General features: G+C 56.2%; 1 protein-coding gene across 1 annotated transcript in view; it reads right to left on the bottom strand.

Moving 5' to 3' along the window:
• Window positions 1–1661: 1661 nt before the first annotated feature.
• Cdh15 (cadherin 15) overlaps window positions 1662–19600 on the bottom strand; it is a gene marked incomplete at its 5' end in the record, with an annotated part of 30969 nt that continues 13030 nt past the window's right edge. Inside the window, 13 exons of the mRNA XM_055621428.1 lie at window positions 1662–2194; window positions 2987–3151; window positions 3272–3408; window positions 3510–3749; window positions 3964–4203; window positions 4319–4461; window positions 5364–5617; window positions 7745–7930; window positions 8338–8466; window positions 8874–9034; window positions 11833–11977; window positions 13404–13559; window positions 14018–14173. Of these exons, the coding sequence (XP_055477403.1) occupies window positions 1994–2194; window positions 2987–3151; window positions 3272–3408; window positions 3510–3749; window positions 3964–4203; window positions 4319–4461; window positions 5364–5617; window positions 7745–7930; window positions 8338–8466; window positions 8874–9034; window positions 11833–11977; window positions 13404–13559; window positions 14018–14173 (2313 nt within the window). The remainder of the gene's footprint in view (window positions 2195–2986; window positions 3152–3271; window positions 3409–3509; window positions 3750–3963; window positions 4204–4318; window positions 4462–5363; window positions 5618–7744; window positions 7931–8337; window positions 8467–8873; window positions 9035–11832; window positions 11978–13403; window positions 13560–14017; window positions 14174–19600) is intronic.

The raw sequence follows: 19600 nt of genomic DNA, 5'->3' as shown, positions 1-19600 counted from the left end.
TGTGTGTGTGTGTGTGTGTGTGTGTGTGTGTGTGTGTGTGTGTGTGTGAAAGCTGCCTTGGTCATGGTGTCTGCACAACAATTTGAATAGTAACTAAGACGTGGAAACAGGCCCAGGGAGCTGAGGACCAAGAGGATCTTCTGTGACAGGATTAAATAGAAGGATCTGGCTGGGCCTAGAATAGCTGCTCCTGGGCACAAGGCACAATGCAGGGGTGAAGGGTCAGGGGTTGGCAGGGCCCAGGGTGCACAGGTGCTGCCCCCATTGCTGGTGGGAAAGCAGTGGCACACACAGTGAGAGGTGGACCTTGTCAGAGTTGAGTCAGGGCTGGCTTCAGGCTGTCCTGCCGGACACTCCCATGGAGAGAGGTGGGGCTTGGAGGAATGTGCCACACAATGGTGACTACTCCAAGGTGACAGGCCTCTGAATACCCAGGGTGGAAAGCCAGGCAGAGTCTGGAATTGCCTGTCCTCTGTCCCAGGGATGTGGGGCTGGACCACACTGTCCCTGGCTCCTAGCTTTCCAATCTATACTCAGTGACCTCTCATAGCTGAGGGTGTGCCACGGGCTGCCTAGCAGTCTGGAGCAGACAGGACACCATTCCCGCTCTCACCCAAGGCCTGTGGTTCCTCCATTCACTCCCAAGGGGTCATGAGCACTGCCCTCACTGTGGACACCTGGACAGGAGGCGTAGGACGAGGCAAGGCAACCCAGGAGACAGAAGCTTTGAATGGGAGGAATGGGGGCTGCACGGGCTGGCATAACTCCAGGGGAAAATCACCTTCTGGTGCTCTGATGGGAAGGTAGAAAGTTTTCTAGGACAGGGTTGAAGTGTCCTGATTCACCCTGTCCTCCTAATCCTTCCTAAACAGTCCACCAGCTGGGACCCATTCAAATACATGAACCTCTGGGGGCCACTCTTGTTCATGAGTTGTATGTGGGTGCCTGTTTTTTTTAATACTTCAGTACTTATATGTGTCATTTCAACAGCAACTCTGGAAAATCTACACGCCAGTTTTTCCCCTGAATCCCACTGTGGGCTCTGTCGAGGCCTGTCCTTGGGATTCCCCAGTGACATTCAGATTGTAGTGTGTCGCCTAACCCAGCAGCTCTACACTAGTGCCCCTAGCCAAGGGGACCCCTCTTACACGATAGAAAACACGTGGCCTTTGCTTCCCTGTCCTCCTGCACTGAATTCTACTGCTGCTCCCGTCACTGCTGGGCGACCACACCCACTTCTTCCAGCACTCCCCTAGCTGGCCGCATTCCCAGGAGCACAGTTCCCACCCAGCAGCCCCTGTAAACCCGGTCAAAGGACACAGCTGAGCACTTCAGATGCCCGGGGCAAGGGTAACTAGCAATGGGGCCGACACATCACCCCAAGAAGACCAGGAATCAGAATAAGCAGGGAGAGTGAGGGGTGCTGGCCAGACACACTAGGACAAGGGCAGTAGAACTCAGTTCTTTTTGTCTGAACCTGGGGGCGGAGGGGACCTTGCCCATGCCCCTCCCCATGCATGCGCATATAAGCACACACTCACTTTCACCAACCGTGCTGAGCAGGGTCCTGAGGTCCCTCCCTGGGCTAGGCCTGGGGTAAGGACCACTCCACCCTGTGGTGAAAGTGGCACTGGGCACGCATGGTCCACCAAATAGTGTGTTTTTTTTAATTCCAATCCACTCCTTAGCTGCCTGCTTTGGTACAGAAGCAAGAGTCAAAGGTGGGAGACAAAGATGGGAGTGTATCCCTGGCAGGGCTTCCCTCCCCAGCAGGAGAGTGCTCCCCCGCTGCCTATTCCAGGTTCTCCCACCCCCCAACTCAGTCCTCCCCTGGAGCCGCAGAGGAACCTCAGTGAGATTATCTGCCATGGAGCCGAGGATGGGACATCCTGTTGACCCTCACAGTACTTCTGGGTGCATGTCCCAGAAGAATGCCCCTTTGGTTGGGCCAAGCCGCCACGTCTCGACAGCAGTCTGCCCGAGGCTCTGGCTCTCACTGATGCCCATACATGTCTGCCAGCCGGGCGAAGCGGGGTCCCCAGTCCCGGAGGTAGTCGTAGTCCTGGTCCTCATCTCCCAGGCTAGACAGGATGGAGCTCAGTGTCCCTGCCACAGAGCCATCTCCCTCGTAGTCATAGATGAGAGCGGTGTCGTAGGGGGGCACGCTGGGGTCGCTGTCCGCAGCCTCCAAGCCCTGTGGAGAAGCCCACAGGCCTCAGGACCACTCGGAGGCAAGCCAGGAGCCACAGCCAGGCCTAGGTCTGCCTCAGGCATTGCCCCGGAAGGGAACCTCTTAAGAGGGGTGGGGGTGCAAGCGTCTCCTGGTGCAGAACGGACTAGCAGAGAAGGGTCTGCTTTCTCCAGCCTTCCCCACCAGGGTAGGGAGAAGCTGTCTCTTTGTGGGCTCCTTCACGCACCCACCCCAGCCTCTCAGGCACCCTTCTTTAAGTGTCTGGCCTCCCTCAGAGGCAGCACCTCCACTGCCACAGGGCAGCTTGTAACCAGTACCCAAACCCGGAGTACTCCCAAGGGTGCTGCCAGTCTGCTAGGAGCTTCCCCTGGGCTGTGTGGGCAGGCCTGTTAATAGGGGGTTCCCTGCATGGCTCGAGCCAGCCATCCACCCCACATCTGATGATCTGTTGTGTAGATCGTAGTCCTTCATGCAGTGTTCAAACTGGTGCTTTATCCAGATGACTACAGTGCAAGTACCGCCTTCACCATCACGGTAAACACAGAGAGGTCGTGAACCACACAAGGGCACGCCTCACAGAGGGACAGGAAACAGCTGGTAAGTGCTGGGGGCCTTCTGTGGCCATGTGACCGCTTGTGCTCACTCTCCGGGGCTTCCCTGAGGCTCAGCAGGGTCCTGCTGAGCTGACCCCTGGCGTCCCACAGCACGGGGACTGGAAGCAGGGTCTGGATGTGGGTGTGTTTGCGCGTGTGCATGTGTGCTCCCCGTTCCGTGATCTAGCCCCGGGGCACCTACATCACTGATGAAGTTGGCAATGTCAGCCGGGCTGGTAGGAAGCGCTCGAGGCGGCTGCGGCATGCAGCTGAAGGGGGCATCCCGGCGCAGGGGTGGCCTGCCCAGAGAGCGGCTGGTGGCCCTCGGTTCCACTGGGTGGCGCAGCTGGTTTATGTCATAAGCATCCTGTGAGTAAGCGAGTGGTTAAGTTCCGAGCGGGGACCTCCTGGCTGCCAGGGGAACTTCTAGGACGCTGGTGGGTATTCTGGGGGGCCCTCCCCAGAGTTACCACTCCTCTCTCCTTACCTGGTCCTCCTCCCCGCCTCCTTGCTCATCGTAGTTAAGGATGTTGTCCCGAAGGTCCTCTTGTAGCCCATGCAACAGACTCTTGCCCCGCGACTGCCTGCGGAACCGTGTGCGGAGCGCAGCAAGCAGGATGAGAACTGCGGAAGCACGAGGGGCTGGCTGGAGAGTGGGCTCTTAGAGGGGGGTAGGATAGGAAAGGGGCCCAGGACCGAGGGCGGGGCCGAGGACCCGCACTCACCGAGCAGGACCACGGTGCTCGCCAGCACGAGGACTAACGCGCCTAAGCTGACGCCCACACCTCCCGCTAGCAGTGCGGCGGCCCCGGGCAGGCAGGCGCCATCAGACCCGCAGCGACACACCGTGACGTTCAGCGTTTGTTCTCGCTGCTGGGGCGGTTCCCCGGAGTCCTGGAGCAGCAGGCTCAGGCGGTGCAGGCCCTCCGAGACCTGCTGTCGGAGCCGCAAGCGGGCATGGCTCACTGCAGAAGATGCAGCGCGGTCAACAGAAGCTTCAGGATAACCCGGCTCCGGCGCAGAGAGAACCTGAGTCGCCGGCTGTCAGTTCCCCACCCACCCACTGGGTACTGTGGGAAGTAACCCAGCCCTGCCCAAGGATGTAGTTGTGGCGAGATGTCGGTCCATCTCCTAGGTCCCAGGATTGGGGTGTGGGGCCGGAGGTGGGGGGCAGCTCACCGTTAATCTGGCTGAGGCTCCAGTTCCGGCCGAGATCTGGGACCCTGGGGTTCAGCTGGAAGTGGAAGGGGGCGCCGTGTGGGGGCAGGTCCTCATCCGTGGCACCCAAGAGGAGGCCAGGGCCTTGGTCTGGTTCGCTGCACAGGCTCCCCGACGAAAGAGGGGCCAGCGCAGGGGCATGGTCGTTCACTTCCAAGATCTCGATGGACAGGGTGCCTGTGGCTGTGCTGGGGGGCATGGCTGGAAGCAAGGGAGAGCTGGTAAGCTCAAGCCCCACCCGACAACCTCCCCATCAGCCCACTTCGGGAAGCTGGGCTGTGGGACAAAGACGGCACCGGCACCTGTCTCCCCTCACCATCGTCCAGGGCTAGGATGATGGCCCTGTACCAGCCGTCCTTCAGAAAGGGCGAAGCCGGGCTCAGCACTCTCTGGGTCTGAATCCTGCCTGTGGCCCCATCTACCTGCAGCCAGTCTTCTGGGTCGTAGTCCTTGGAGTAGCTGTTGGCAGGGAGGGGAGAAGTGGGATGAGGCTCATCCACGATGCCCATACACATACATATGTGTGTATATAATACTGGCCTCCACGTTATATGTAATATAGGGAATATATGACATGTAACAGATTGCGTGATATAATATAGCATATAACATATGCAAACACAGGCCACATACACGTTTGCATGTGACTGGCAGGAGCTGTGCTTACCCAGCATTCAGCCTTCGAGGCCTCCTAGCCCCAAGCTAACTGTTTTCCTTATTTTGTGCTACATTTTAAATGTTTCTACATTTGTTCATTTGCATTTATCTGTGTGCACATGCATGAGCATGACACACAGAGGTGAAAGGACACCACGTAGGAACTGATGCCCTCCTCCAGCCGGGTGGGCTCCAGGAAATGAACTTAGGTGGTTAGGCTTAGTGGCAGGCACCTTAACCCACTGAGCCATCTTGCCAGCCACCCCCCAGCTGGCTGTTGATCCAGCTGCGCACGAGGTGCGCTCCTGCCCAGTGCTCCTCTGCAACCGGCAGCCGGAATTCCACCTCGCTCAGAGCCAGCACCACAGAGACACATAGGAACGCTGTGCCAGGCTTGGGACCAGTGGTGAACTTACGGTTTAGAGCTTTCTGCAGAAAGAAGGGCCCATGAAAATGGACAGGTCAACAGTCAGAGGGTGACCGAGAACAGTCTGGACTATGTGTCCTTGTGGGAGCCCAGTCCTGCCCTGTGGGTCTGGCCACTCCACACGCACACATAGGTATCTGAAGGACTCGGTATCCCGTAGGCCCTAGGGATACACCAACGGCCTTTCCCTTTCACCCTCAGAATCCAGAGGTACCCTTGGCAGTAATGGAGCCACTGATCCCTCTGCCTTACACCCCAAGATCCCAGGACACCCCACCTGATTCTCTGCAGCTGTTGTGTGTCAGGGTCTCTGGCAGAGAAGGTGACGACAGAGGTGCCTGGCGGGGCTCCTTCGGCTATGCTTGTCCTCAGTGGGTTCTTGGGAAACACTGGAGCCTCATTGGTGTCCTGAACCCACACACTGACTCTGGTCTGGCCCCGCCGGGCCCGGGGGGCAGCTGCCTGCAGCGGAGCCTCATTCTGCACGGACACTCTGAGCTCGTATTGCTCTCGGCTTTCGTAGTCCAGGGGCTGCAGGAGGATGGCAGAGACAGCTAAAATCCCAAGTGCTAAGACGTCTGATTTAGAGAGCCTTTCCCCAGATCTGTCTAGAGAGCCCATCTTTCCGTCTTCCCCCTTCAAACCCTGACACAATACAAATCAGGCAAGGCTCAAATATTAATAGGTAACAAGATGAACTCCTGTTGCTCCTGAGTTTGTTCCTGAGTGTGGTGTGGCAGTTTCTTGTGTCCCTCAGTGACTGTGGTCTGTGTGAGTAGTGGTGGACATGCCAGCTGACATAGCAGAGAGGCCATCCTGGTTCACGGTGGTCCTCACTCTGCAGGTTTCCAGAGCAGCATACAAGAAATTCTCCCTCAAGACTTCCAGTATAAAACGATATATATATATATATGTATATATATATATAATTTTTTATATTAATTATAGTTTCTTTACTTTGTGTCCCAGCTAAAGCTCCCTCCCTCATTCCCTCCCAATCCCACTCTCCCTCCCTCATCTCCTCCTTGCCCCTCTCTAAGTCCACTTATAGGGGAGGTCCTCCTTCCTTCCATCTGACCCTAGCTTATCAGGTCTCACCAGGGCTGGCTGCAATGTCAGCCTCTGTGGCCTAGCTAGGCTGCTCCTCCCACGGGGTGGGGGTGGGGGAGCTGGGGAGGTCAAAGAGGCAGCCATAGAGTTCATGTCAGAAACAGTCCCTGTTCCCCTTACTAGGTAGGGAAGCCACTTGGATACTGAGCTACCATGGGCTACATGTGAGCAGGGGTTCTAGGTTATCTCCATGCATGGTCCCTGGTTAAAAGTAACCAAGGCCTAGTCCTGGAAGCTTCTAGCCTCCATACACTCTAACCCAGGCCTAGAATGTTTTCAGCTTCTGAGATTTACTGCTGAATAAGCTCACCCTTTCTTGTTCTTTCTGAGCTTATAGACGGCTGGTTCAATTCAGCTGTTCTGGCTCAGCCTCCTCTCCCAGCTGACTTACTCAACATGGCTTCCCTCTCAGCCTCTGAATTGCTCTGCTTGGCCTCAAACTAACTCCAGCAATCTGCTGTAATCTTCTGGCTCACTCTCACCCTCTGGCTAATTCTGTCTTCACCTGTGTCTAGCTTGTTCTCTCATGCAGCCTCTCTCTCTGTAAAACTCTCCCAGTAAAACTGCTTCTTCTCTCTCTCTCTCTCTCTGGCTCATTTGGTCTTCACTTGAGTTCTCCCTCTGGAACCTTTCTCTCTGACTGTCTTGGTAAAAACTGCTTCCTCTCTCATTCTGTGTTGCTCCTTAAGTAGCTTCCCTTTCCTCTCTGTTCTCCCGAGAGTTGGGCATATCCTATTCTGTCCAATCTTTATCTGTGTGCACATGCATGAGCATGACACACAGAGGTGAAAGGACACCACGCAGGAACTGATGCCCTCCTCCAGCCGGGTGGGCTCCAGGAAATGAACTTAGGTGGTTAGGCTTAGTGGCAGGCACCTTAACCCACTGAGCCATCTTGCCAGCCACCCCCCAGCTGGCTGTTGATCCAGCTGCGCACGAGGTGTGCTCTGATTCATCACTGATTCGTCACTTTTTCTCTCACTTTCAAAAGCTTTTCTTTAACTGATACTTGGCTCTATACGAGGCTGGCCTTGAACTCAGATCTGCTTGCCTCTGTCTCCAGCAAGATCACACAGACCTGGAAGGTCTTTGGATGTCATCTCTTGCCAGAGCAGCCATGTTCTGAATTAAAATTCCTCTACACTGCAGCCCGCCTCAAGCTGTCTGCCCAGTTTCTTGCAATAAATCTTCAAATGCACCTATGTCTACATGCGTGATTGCATGTATGTGTGGCCCCTGCTTCTCGGGTAGGTTCGGGGCTCCTGCTGGGACACAGCTTTACTTCAAAGTGGGGGTTGGACCACACCAGTAAGGAAGGAGCAGCCAGTAGCAGTGGCATTCTGTGCAGCAGGGTGCCTCCCACTGCCCAGCTCTGCCAGACCCCTGCGGTCAGCGCCCTGTCCACCCTGTGCCCTCACCCAGGAGGTCGGCTAGCACAGCCGTCCCAGGAAGGGACCCAGGGCAGCAGCGCAGGCCGCAGCTGCCGCAGGAGGATGCCTGTGACAGACTCGGGCCAAGAGGAAAGCACATGGCAGAAGTACGCCTCACCTTGACCACGGACAGCACGCCTTCGTTGGTCTTGGGGTCTGTGTAGATCTTGAACTGTCCATCTGGATCGCCTTCCAGGATGGTGAACCTGGCCACCCAGTTAGGGGACCCAGGCAGGTCGCGGTCCTCCACCTGGAGCCGCCCCACGTCCACTCCGCTGACAGCCTCCGCAGCCTCCAGGAAGAACTGAGAGATCCCAGCCCGTTACTCACAGACTGGCTGACTGAGAGCAGGAAGCTTCAGAAGGCCTGGGCCTGTGACTCAGGAGCCCTCCCTTGCTTCACTGCTGCTCACCACAGGGTGTTTCACTGGTCTGTCTTATCCTGCTGTAGCTGTTCCTGGACATTGGACCAACTATTCCCCTCCCACAGCAAGAGGCTGACTGGGCAGAGGACCCGGAGGACAGTAGTAGCTGTTTTTCTCTAAGGAACCTCACGTGTAATCTGTGTTCCTGGGGCCCCTCCATTTCAAGCTCCCCTGCTCACGCACTGCCCTTCCCCGTGCCATGAAACCATTCACCCTCCCGTTGCCTGCTCCTGGGACCTACGAAGGGAAGGCAGCCCTAAGCTGGTGGGGGTGGGCAGAGGCGGCACCTCATCCTTGGTGAACTCCGGGGCATTGTCGTTGATGTCGTCTATGGCGATGATGGCCGAGGCTGTGGCGGTGAGGCCATCTCCAGACATGTCTGCCACCTGCAGGGTCAGGTTATACATGGCAGCCACCTGGGGAAAAGGTGATATGAAGTAAGTTGTGCTACCCAGAGGCAACCATTTTAGGATGGCAGCAGAGCCACCTCAAGGCTTACCCCTTACACAGGTCTGCCCCTGCCCTAGCCTGTAAGTGAGCAAGACATCAGTTGTGGTACTAGAAGTGTCAGGCAGGGGCAGCAGTAAGCGGCTTCCTGGCTGAGGGAGCTACCTCAGTGGCAGGGGTACCTGGTGCAGCGGCACAGGAGGGCCTCAGGGGTGTCTTCTAGGCATAAGTGACTGTCCCAGGGGGTTACAGCACAAGCAAGGAAAGACCAGGGTGAGCATAATAGCCACAGTGTCAGCTGAGCAGGAAGGCCCTGCCCTGTGAGGAGCCCAGATGTGGAGCCCCAGGCCCTCAGCTGTCCCTGGAGCAGCCTCACCTCACGGTCCAGCCCCACTTGCACCGTGCGGATCTCTCCAGTATGCTCATCAATGCTGAAGAACTCAGGGCTACCCTGGTCCAGGATGGAGAACCTGAGCGCTGCGTTGTCTGTCTCCGGATCGTCGGCGTCCGTGGCCTCGGCCTTGGCCACCAGGGTGCCTGGGGAGGACCGAGAAAGCACTCAGCCTCCAGGGGGCGGGGGGGGGGGCACCCTGTCGGTGTGCAGCGCTCCCTGTGTACACAGACCCTCTAAGCCTGACACTGTGATCGCGGAGTGGGCTTGTCACTGGGCTGACAGCACAGGCCAGCCTCAGGTCCAGGGCACGCCCGCTGCCCACAAGGTTGAGCATCGCAGCGGGGCTTTCAGAGGAGAACCGGTGTGTCTTCTGCCAGATGGCAGGTCAGCAAGTGGAGCTAATGGACCAGGTCAAAGTGGAAAACCCACTGGGATCCTCAGAGGTTTGTGTATGCTCTAAAGAATGCACGAACACATGGGGACAGAGCCGAGCAGGTACCCGGCACCCTGCAAGGTACTACCCACAGGGAAGCTGTGGCAACTGGGAAAGGGCCAGCGCAAGGATGGGCCCTCTTCACCCGTCACTCACTCCCTGCAGCACAGGACAGCGTAGGAGTGTAGAGCTAGTGTGGCGGGCCGGGGCGGGCGGGCAGGCTCCGGGCTCCCCGGGACGCGGTGCGCTGGACAGGGGGCAGCACACAGCAGCCGGTGCTTCAGGCCCACCTTGCACAGGCGGAAGCTACTGAGCACATGGTGTGTGCACAGTACAGGCTCCCAGGCCGAGGCCCGGGACAAGGCTCCCAGCAGGCTTCTCGGGCACGGGACTCTGATTCCCAACCCTGTGCTGTGTGAGCATTCTCTGGCAATTGGGTAAGTACACAGAGGCACGGGGAGCCAGTTCCCAATCAGAGAAGGGCTGCCGTGCGCCGGGAGGGGACTCCTGAGCGGACACAGAAGCAGAGGTACCTCGAGAGCTGGAACTGGTGTGCTGTGGCACACGTGGGTACCAACGAGCTCACACAGTGTTCACACGTGCGCAGGTCTGGATATGTGTACGTTCGGAAGGGGCACATTTCCCAGAGGCATGGCACATCGGACTGTGACAGCAAGAATCCCAGTTGCAGGGACTAGAGCAATGGCTCAGAGGTTGAAAACACTTGCTCTTCTCCCAGGGTACTCAGGTTCAACGCCCAGCTTGTGCAAAGAGAGTCACAACTATAACTTCAGTCCTAGGAAATCTGGTGCCCTCATCTGGTCTCTAGGCAACCTGCACTCACATGGTGTGCAGGCAAATATGCCTACACATAAAATAATAAAAACAAGAAACACACACTGCCAGTCTACCCAGAAGAAAGTAAGTGTCTCATATACACCTCAGGAGACGGCCCCAGGGGACAGCAGCGAGAAGCTGCCTGGGGAGTAGGGATCTCTTCTATCCCATCGCTGTGGCACTGAGACCCTTTAAGGAGCTGACACTGGCACACTGAGAGACGTGCAGCCTGGACTGGGGGTGCGGGAGAGTATTTGTGCCCTGGTGCCGGGCATCTTCCACCCATCAAAAAGGGCTGGAAGAGAGCTGAGGCCGCCTCCACTGCCTTCAAGGGCACCCTCTGCTGGGAAGAGCAGGATGGCAGAAACCCCTTGGGCATGCTGGCCAGGCAGAGAGAAATAGAAGCAAACACCCAAGAGCCATGACTGGCATAGAACTGAGGTCAGCCCTCCCCCACCTGCTAGGGCAGTCAGCCCCAGGGCAGGCCGGCCACTCCAGGGGATTGTACTGTAGGGGCCTGGTAGAAGTAGGAGGCACCCAGGAGAGATGGCAAAGTTAGGAGAAGAAAGGCAGAAAGAAAAGAGCCTGGTAAAGCAGGAAGGAAAGGCTGCAGGACTAGAACAGCTGACCCAGCTCTTCCCTGCCCTGATGAACTCCTTACTACAGAAAGTGCGGCTGGACAGGGTCAGCAGACGCCAGACTGGGGTGGTAGCACACTGATTTCCTGCTCTGATAGAGTTGTCAGAACACTTCGACATTGTAAGAATGTCCAGCGTCCAGTCTACAACCAAGCAGCTTAGTGGGAAGACAGAAAAAGGTTGAGCTGGGAACCACTCCCTGCAGTGCGCATGTCGGAATTGTTTCAGACTTTTCTGTAAGTCTGAAATCAGCTCCGAATAAAGAGGGCAGGCAACTGTACGCCGTTACCTTAAATCTTGCAATATGAGTAAACGGAGTAGAATGAACCCGGGTTGCAAACAGCCAGGCTCTGTGTTTCTGCATTCTAGGCTTCCTGAAACTCTTGCCTAGTCCAGATTTGAACACACTGGAAACAGGCAGTGAGGGAGGGAGGGTGGGTGGACACAGTGCTCTGACTGGCCCTGCTGAGGAAAGTCAGGGCTGGTGTGTGATTTTGAAGGGAAAGGGCAGAGCCTCATGTAGTCAAGGCTAGCCTCAGATTGGTCAGAGAACTGGAAACGACCTTAAAATCAGGCTCCATTCCCCAAGCGCTGGCCTCACAGGCATGTGCCACTACAACAGGCTGGTTATTGTGCTGCATCTGAAGCAGCAGCCAGAGGGGGAACCGCCCCAGTCTGTGGAGTGTCCTTCAGGGAAACCACACTAGGGAAAGCCATGGATTCACTGAACGAGTCTGAAGGGTTCACTGAATCAGTAAGGTGCAATGTTCACCACCATGACACAAGGGTGAACACAGCCAGCCAGAAGCCTTTCTGTGCATCAGGTTCATACTGACATGAGAAGTATGGAGAAGACTGTTGCTGCTTTACACCCCATCTTCTGGATGACCTTCAGGTGGCTGATTCTGCAGGGCTGAGGTTGAACCTGGCATGCCAGGCAAGCCACTCCGGGGGTCAGGGTGGGGGCTGACCTTTGGTTGTGTTGGATCTTCTGAAGCCCCAACCCCCTGGGTAGGACTGGGCTCCACCTCACCTGGGATGGCGCCCTCCAGGATGTGGCCTCTGAATACATCCTGTGTGAAGGCTGGCCGGTTGTCATTTTGATCCACCACAACGATCTCCAGGTCCGTGGGGTCCTCCAGGGTAGAGCCACCCAAGTCCAGGGCAAAGGCCCTCAGCTGAACAAACAGAAGGCAGGGGCTGGCTCTGTGGCTCCTAAAGCCATGCAGAAGGAACAGCAAGGACCCATGGGCTTAACACAGGCGAGGAACACATATATGTTGTATGCTGTGGGCATGCAACCTTTCCATGAAGAGAGTGTCTTCTCCCAGCACACAGACTACAACTTTCCTCTCTTTCCTTGGCTGCCAGGATACTCGTCACATCATTGAATGGATGAAGTAATGCTCTTACTAAGGTTCTTACTAACCTTTGTCTCCCTTTCTCTGTAGTTTTGGCTCCTGTCAAAATTAAATTAATTCATTTTACTCTTCCTTCCTTCTTTCTTTCCTTCCTTCCTTTCTTTCTAGACAGGGTCTCACTGGTGTCCTGGAACCCACTGTGTAGACCAGGTTGGCCTCAAACTCACAGAGATCTGCCTGTACCATGCCTGGCTTAATTCACTTTACTTTTTGGATCAGGGTTTCACATGAGCTTACAACATTTTAACCTGCTTCTTTTTTTTGGATAATGGCATGGCATAATTTCCAAGCACTCAGGGGTCAGAAACAGGAAGATGGTGAGTTCAGGCCCAGCTAGATACACACAACAAGACATTATGAATCACATACAAAAAAATCATGTAATGGATTCCTCTGTAAGAATGCAGCTTCTTATTTTAGAAGAATCTCTCATGGATGTAAAAGAAATCTTAGTCCCTGGAAATGTGAAGGTAGAAAGCTACCCTGCCTTGGGCCAGACAGAATGCAGTCTACAGGGTCCTGGCTAGAGTAAGCAGGTTTCTAGAGGTTTTGCTTGGTTTTATTTTTGTGACAGGTTTTTGCTATGTAGTCCAGGCTGGCTACAAACTTCCTGCCCCAGACTCCTAAGGATCATAGGCCTGTAGCACTATGCAAAACTCTTATTTATTTAGCCACGTTGGGGATCGAACCCAGGGCCTTTGCATGCTAGGCAGGCACACTGCATCCCAGCCTGGCAGACGGCTATTTGCAGAGAACCCAAAGGCGGTCCTGGGCTTATCTCTTGACCTTGTGCTCACCTCAGTGTGGCTCTCACCTCTCTTCCTGCACCCCAACACTGTAATGGTAATGGGCCAGCCTCAGACATCATCTGCTGTTGCTGACAGTAACACTATTTGGGAATTCCTCATGACACACCCATCCACCAAACAGAGCCTGGATCTAGGCTGTCACATCAGCTCAGCAGTTGTGACAGTGCTCTGCCCTCCATAGGACTGCCCAGCCCCACTTCATGGCCTCAAGGTGCCCCTTGTTAGGTGGGAGCATGAACCAGACACTGAATCCTCACATGTGGGGCACACATGGGCACCAGATCTTGCTTCAGAAGCTCCCGGCTTGGAGCACATCAGGTGGGGAACAGAAGCCTGAGCATTAGGAAGGACCCCAGCTTCCCACCAGGCCCTACCCTAAAGCGATCTGTCTTCTCACGGTCTAGTGTGGCGTTGAGGTACACCCTCCCAGTGAACTTGTCGATGGAGAAGACGTTTCGGGGCTCTTCATCCACACCGGGCCCCTGGATACTGTAGATGACGCTGCCTAGCTGCTGCTTGTCGGACTTGATCTGTGGGGCAGGAGAGGGGCTTGGTGAGGGCCAGGGGGCACCCCGACACCTTCAGGTTCCTCCCCGGCTAGGCAAGCAGAGGTCCCAGGCTCTAAAGCCCAACAAGTTGCCCTCCTAAACTCAAGTCCAGTCCAGGGCATCCTGGGACCTGGCAGCCAGTTCCATTCTGAGAGTGTGGAAGGCTGACTACCTCACAGGTCTATGCCTTCCGGGGCATATGGCTGGCCTCCTTTGCTGGCCAGCCTGGTCTGTCTGGGACACGGACTGGGACATGCTCACTGGAGTGGCTCAGGCATGGGAGCCCCACTTTTATCCCAGCAGAGAAACAGCGACAAAGTGGGGGAGTCCTTCCTAGACGACATATCCAGCTCCCGTCAGCAGATGGGGCTGCCCCAGACCCGAGGGGTTCTTTAAGAAATGGGGGAACCTATAGGGACCCCACCCCCTGCTTTGCTTACCTGCACCAGGGGGTAGGGGAGGCGTTTGTGGTTCTCAGACACACTGATAGGTGGGATGACCCAGGCTCTCCGCACTCGGCCTGGGGCTGGCGCCCGGCGCCACAGGTACAGAATGCTGGGCTCTGCCTCAGGGACCGCCCAGAACAGGCCAAGGCTCTAAAACACAGAAGGGACAGGGTCATACAGGGCACAGGAACACTAGGATGACCTCATTCCTAGGGCTGTGGTTGGACCCTGCACCACCTGGTGGTACCACCTGGCTAGGCGGGCTTTGGCAACCACATCCTGGGACGGTTAGCTCAGAGTCCACATATGGACGCTCGCTGCCTGACTCTTCTCTTTGCCTAGAGCCCAGAATACAGGCTGTGTCCAGTGTTGTCAGACCCCTCCCTGTAGAGCGTGCTTGTTGGCTGGCTGGAAGCAACGTGAGGGTCTGTACTTTTCCTCGGGTCCCTGAGAGGTCAGGTGCCAACAGGGCCCAGGGAAGTACTCAGAGGGCAACTCTTGCTTCCTGGGAGTGAGGGTCCAGGAGAATGGACAGCAGCTGGTGGAGCCAGAACTCAGAAGTGGGGCCACTGAGTTAGAGTGGGAGGTGATGTGTCCCTCCTGAGCTCCATAGCTTGAATGTCACAGTGCCTGCTTTTGTGAGAGGAGACTAAATGAGGGGAGGGGCCCCTAAGCATCTGTGTCCAACCCTCACCCCAGCCACCCAGGGCAGCCACGCACACAGCAGACCCAGTGTCTGAAATCTCCCTCCACCCCGAGCCCTGGGGCCTGATTCCTAACATTTCCAGAAACGAAGCCTGAGAGTAGATGGTTCCTCTGCCACCGTCTGCTGTGTGAACAGACAGGAGCCATGCTCGGGGTACCCCATGGCACTTCTCAGTCTTGCTTTGCAGAAGGAATCCCCCGGCAGCAGAGAGCGACACAGAGCTTATCTAAGCTGCTTTGCACAGGACTCAGGGTCTGTGGCCTCCTTTTGCTGGCCAGCCTGGTCTGTGACATGAACTGGGGTATGGTGCCCACCCAGGGACGACATGCCTGGCAGATGCCAGGGACTGGACTGGGCCACATTCAGGGCTGCTGCAGGGCACAGGGTAGGACTGGGCTGGCTGTGTGGCTCAGCTGAGAGGGTGGCTGGGAAAAATGGACAGCCCACACAACAAGTCTTGTGATTTTCATAACTGGATCTCAGTTCTGGAAACCCAGGACTCTTGGGATATAGTCCTTCCTTCCTCATCACCCCCGGGAGACCAGCAGTGACTGCTAGAAGTGCTGAGCTCAGTGGATAAAGACACTTGCTCCCAAGTTGGATAGCCTGAGGATGATCTCTGGAGGCGACATGGTAGAAAGAGAACTGACTCCTGCAAGCTGGCTCTGATGGCCACACGGTAAGTGCCCGCTCCCGCTATAATAAATACATGTAATTTACAGAAAAAACAAGCCGGCAGCGGTGAAACACATTCTTAATTCCAGCACTTGGGGGGCAGTGTCAGCCTTGCGAGTCAAGAGCAGCCTGGTCTACAGAGCAAGTTCCAGGACAGCCAGGGCTACACAGAGAAACTCTGTCTCAAAAAACAAAAAAGTTCCTGGGGGTTGTGTGACTGCAGACAGGAAATGAAGCCAAGTCTCTGAGCCCAGAGAGCACTACTGAGACCCATTCTCCTCCAAGCCTACTGCCATTAGCTGCTGACGATCACAAATAACCACACCCCTCAGAGGGGGAAACTAAGGTCTGCAGAAGAGACTCATCTATCAAGCACATGAGAGAATGCAGGGCAGCTCCCCAAAGGCATTCCTAACCCTCCAATGCCATCCTGGTTCTCACAGGTGCTCTCCATCCCATTTCTCAATGGATCTCACCCAGAGTGACCTGTCCTCCAATTGCTCCATGATTGGGAGGGAAGATGAGAACTGGCCATCCGGGGCCTGTGGGTATGTCCCCGTGAACACTGGCTCCACTGGCATTCCTGAAAGCACAGTTCGCACAGCCCACCATGGTGGGTGTGGCTATTGGCCACACGCCGACCTCATTTCCCACAGCACATGTTGGTTAGGAACAAAACCTAGGGCAACCTCAGGCTTCCAGGAGGCTGGGAGGCCAGTGCTGGGCAGGGTACAGCCTAGCAGGATTTGTGGAGGTGACGGGTGCAGGGGCTGCAGCACGCGGGGACTGCTGCCTTTGGAGATGCTCTTAGCCCTGTGGCTGTCCCTGGCTGCACTCCCTCAGGCCTGCAGGAGGGCTCAGGGCAAGCAGAAGGGCTGAGACTTCAGAGCCCTTGCTAGCCTGGCCTTCTTAAGCCAGAGGCAGGGCTTGGGAGATTTCCATCTCTGCCTCAGGGCTGTTCACATGCCTTCTCTTTACATTTATTTGGGGGGGGGGGCAGATACAGTTGCTATGGCACACGTGGGGGTCAGAGGACAATTTACAGGAGTCAGTTCTCTCCTTCCACTATGGGGACGCACTTAGATCTTTGATGGCAAAGTCCTTCATTCACCCTCTGAGCTGTCTTGCTGGCTGCTCAGTACCTTCTTTTGAGTGACTTCCCTCCTTCCAGGCTCTGTCCTGCAGAGCGGTGCCTTTCTAGACGTTGGCCTGTGAATCCTGTCCACAGGCGCAGTCTCAGAGGACATGATTCAAAAGCAGAACTATGCTTTCCATCCGGTCTCACTCTGCCTGCTCAGGGCCAGCAGCTCCCTGAGCAGATGCCCACTATTAGAACTATGCCTAGCCTTAGCAAGGTCGAGGCCGAAGGGATCCTGTGTATGAAAACTCAGTCAGCAGGAGTTGCTATTCGGAAGCAGCAGAGCCCTGGGCAGGAAGGGCCCTCAGCTAAGACTGCTCTGTTTTGTGGTTTGTTTTTGTTTTTGTCTTATATATCCCAGGCTGGCCTCAAACTCACAATGTGGCTAAGGATGATCCTGTACTCCTGCCTCTAATTCCCATGTGTGTGTAGCCCCTACATGAGTTGCCTGCAGAAGCCTCCCTCTCTGGGACAGATCCTTGGGCTGCCCATGTGAAAGGGACACTGCTGGATGGTCCCAGGACAGAGCAGGCTGGGAGTGTGGACCGGAGTGTGCCAGCCCCACCCTCAGCACGGTCTGCAAGTAGTCAGAGCGCCGTCTTTTCCTCACTGTTCCCAACTACTTCCCTCGGAATGGTGGGTGGGCTGTATCTGGAGCTCCAAGGACATCCCAGCATGCTTTCACTCTTAATGCCCATCCCAAGCAAGGGAGCTGAGAAGCCCTGGCAGGGGCTTCTCTCTGCGGGAAGGTCATGGGGAGGCTGTGTTTAAAGGCACCCATTGCTCTGACTAGCAGATGAGGTTTGATCCCCAGAACCCACATGGTGGCTAACAGCCACCTGTAACTCCAGGCCCAGGAGTTACAGTTACGGGGTGGGGCGTGGGGAGTGGGGGGATCTGACTGCTTCTTCTGGCCTCCTCACCTGTTGTGCGCATGTGGTACACACACATACAGCAGGCAAATCACATAAAAATAAAATTAAACATTATAAAAAGGATTGTGTGGACAGCACTTACCCTCAGGGAGGCTCACACTGGGCCATCCTGACACCCCCTTCCCCTCCCTCAGCGTCCATCAGCTCCCACGGCTCCCTGACTGCTACATGGATGGCCTCCCTCCTGTGGAGTCGCCTGCTGGCTACCCAGGCCCCCTGGCTTCCACGTATGCTGGATCTGTGGTCAGTGGAGGCTGGCGCTCACAAGAGGAAAGACAGTGGCTGGTTGGGGGTTCTCCAAGGGCAGCAGGGAGAGAGCAGCCAGCCAGCCAGCAGACCACTCAGATTTCAGCCTCCTCACGACTTCCTGCAGCACACATGGATGTCCAAGGCCCAGGAAGGTCCTGGCCCTGTGGGCACCTGTACATAGCCTGCTTGGGGATCAAAGGTTTGGCTCAGTCTGCTCTCCTGTCCTGCTTCCCAGCCTGACTGAGGTACCATGCTGGGAGCCTTTGTTTCCATCCTACCAGTGGGACCACGGCCACCTATTCCACAGCCCCTCATGGCAGCAGAGGCCACCTCCATCACCCACTTGGTCCTGGGGTCCAGGGAGCAGAAGACCCTGTTCAAGACAGGAGGATGAGTTTGGAGGGGCCAGAGCCTTGCCTGGGCAGCTCTGTCCTCACAGATGGCAGCTTGGCCTTAGAACAAAGCCAGTGTCAGCGTGCGGAGCTGCTTCTAGGTCAGGGTAGTACTCCTACCAGGCACACACCTGCCCGCCTGGCATGGAGAACGTGGGCACAGCCTCCATGGATACAGGGGCTTTTGCCAGAGCTTGATGGCAGACCCTGAGATGTGCCTCAGGGCTGTTTTGGGGCAAGCCTGGCTCGGTCTTCCTCCCCTCAGGGTGGCATGTGGGTTGGGACCTGGGACTCTTCACCTACAGATAGGTGAGGAGAAGCATTTTAATAATCTTAGCTCCCAGCCAGGTTGAGAGAGGCTGAGTCATTTGCCCAAGGCCACATAAGTAGAGCTGGCACCACAGGGCATGTCAGGCTGATGTCATCTGTAGTGTCTGCCCTGCCTTAGGCAGGCCTGTTGAGAATGGGAGTTCCCAGGCTCTTTGAAGCCCCTGTGGCCTGGGAAGACCTTCCACCCTCCTCGTCATCCTGCTGCTCCCACCAGCTGCCCCCGCTATTGCCCGTGGGCTTGGCACTGACTGGGTGTGGTCAAGGCAGGGCCTGGGAACCATGGGTCCCTGGCCTGTTCACAGCCCAAGTTCACGAGGTCACTGAACCACAATGCCTTGGCAGGACCCCATGCCAGATCAGAGGCTGCAGTGGTATGAGTGGGCACCCAGCGGGCAGGCCACAGCCAGCTTCCGGCTCTCGGGAGGCATTTGTGTAGCCTGAGATGTGTCCTTTCACCCTAACCACTTCCCAGAAGATGTGGTAGGCTGGAGGCAAGGCTGGGGGCTTCCTTGGGACAAAGGCACATGGCCACAGCTGGCTCACAGGCTCCCCATATCCAAGACAGAGGACAAGGGCAGAGGCACCCGGAAGGTGCTCCCACACCATCTACTCTGTTCCCCCATCCCAGGTTAGACAGGAAATAGTCAGGCTCTCTTCCCACAGCAGATATCCAATGTGTCCCTCCTCATCCCAGGCCTGACCCAGGACGAATGCAGATAGAAGCTGTAAAGCCCTAGAGACATCTTGAGCCACTGTTCCGAACCTACACCCCGCAGCTGACTACCCTCTGGGCTCTTTCCTGACCCCCAACACCAAGGAGCTGCTGGGTCCCGCCGTGCCTGGAGTATGTGCTTTGGCCAAGCAAGAGGCTTTACCCACACTACCAATGAGAGCAGCATCAGCCACTGCTAGTGGCTAAGGAGGGCTGGCCTCCCTCTGCCCCCTCCCCTGCACTCCCCTGCACTGATCCTGGGCAGAGGTTCTGGTGACAGACAATGAGGCTGACTGGGAAGACCCAAGTGTTCTGGCCATGAGAGCAAGGTCATCTTGGAAGAGCTAAGGGCCTCTGGGGCAGGGGAGGGGGCAGGGGTGAGATGGGCAGGAAGCCCTGCACTGACTTCCCACAGGCTGGAATCCATGGCCACTTCATTC

Source organism: Psammomys obesus, unplaced genomic scaffold, assembly GCF_907164565.1.
Source record: "Psammomys obesus unplaced genomic scaffold, mPsaObe1.curated_primary_1811, whole genome shotgun sequence".
Classification (NCBI taxonomy): domain Eukaryota; kingdom Metazoa; phylum Chordata; class Mammalia; order Rodentia; family Muridae; genus Psammomys; species Psammomys obesus.
Note: the sequence above shows the minus strand (reverse complement) of the source record. Positions and strands in the feature narration are given on the sequence as shown.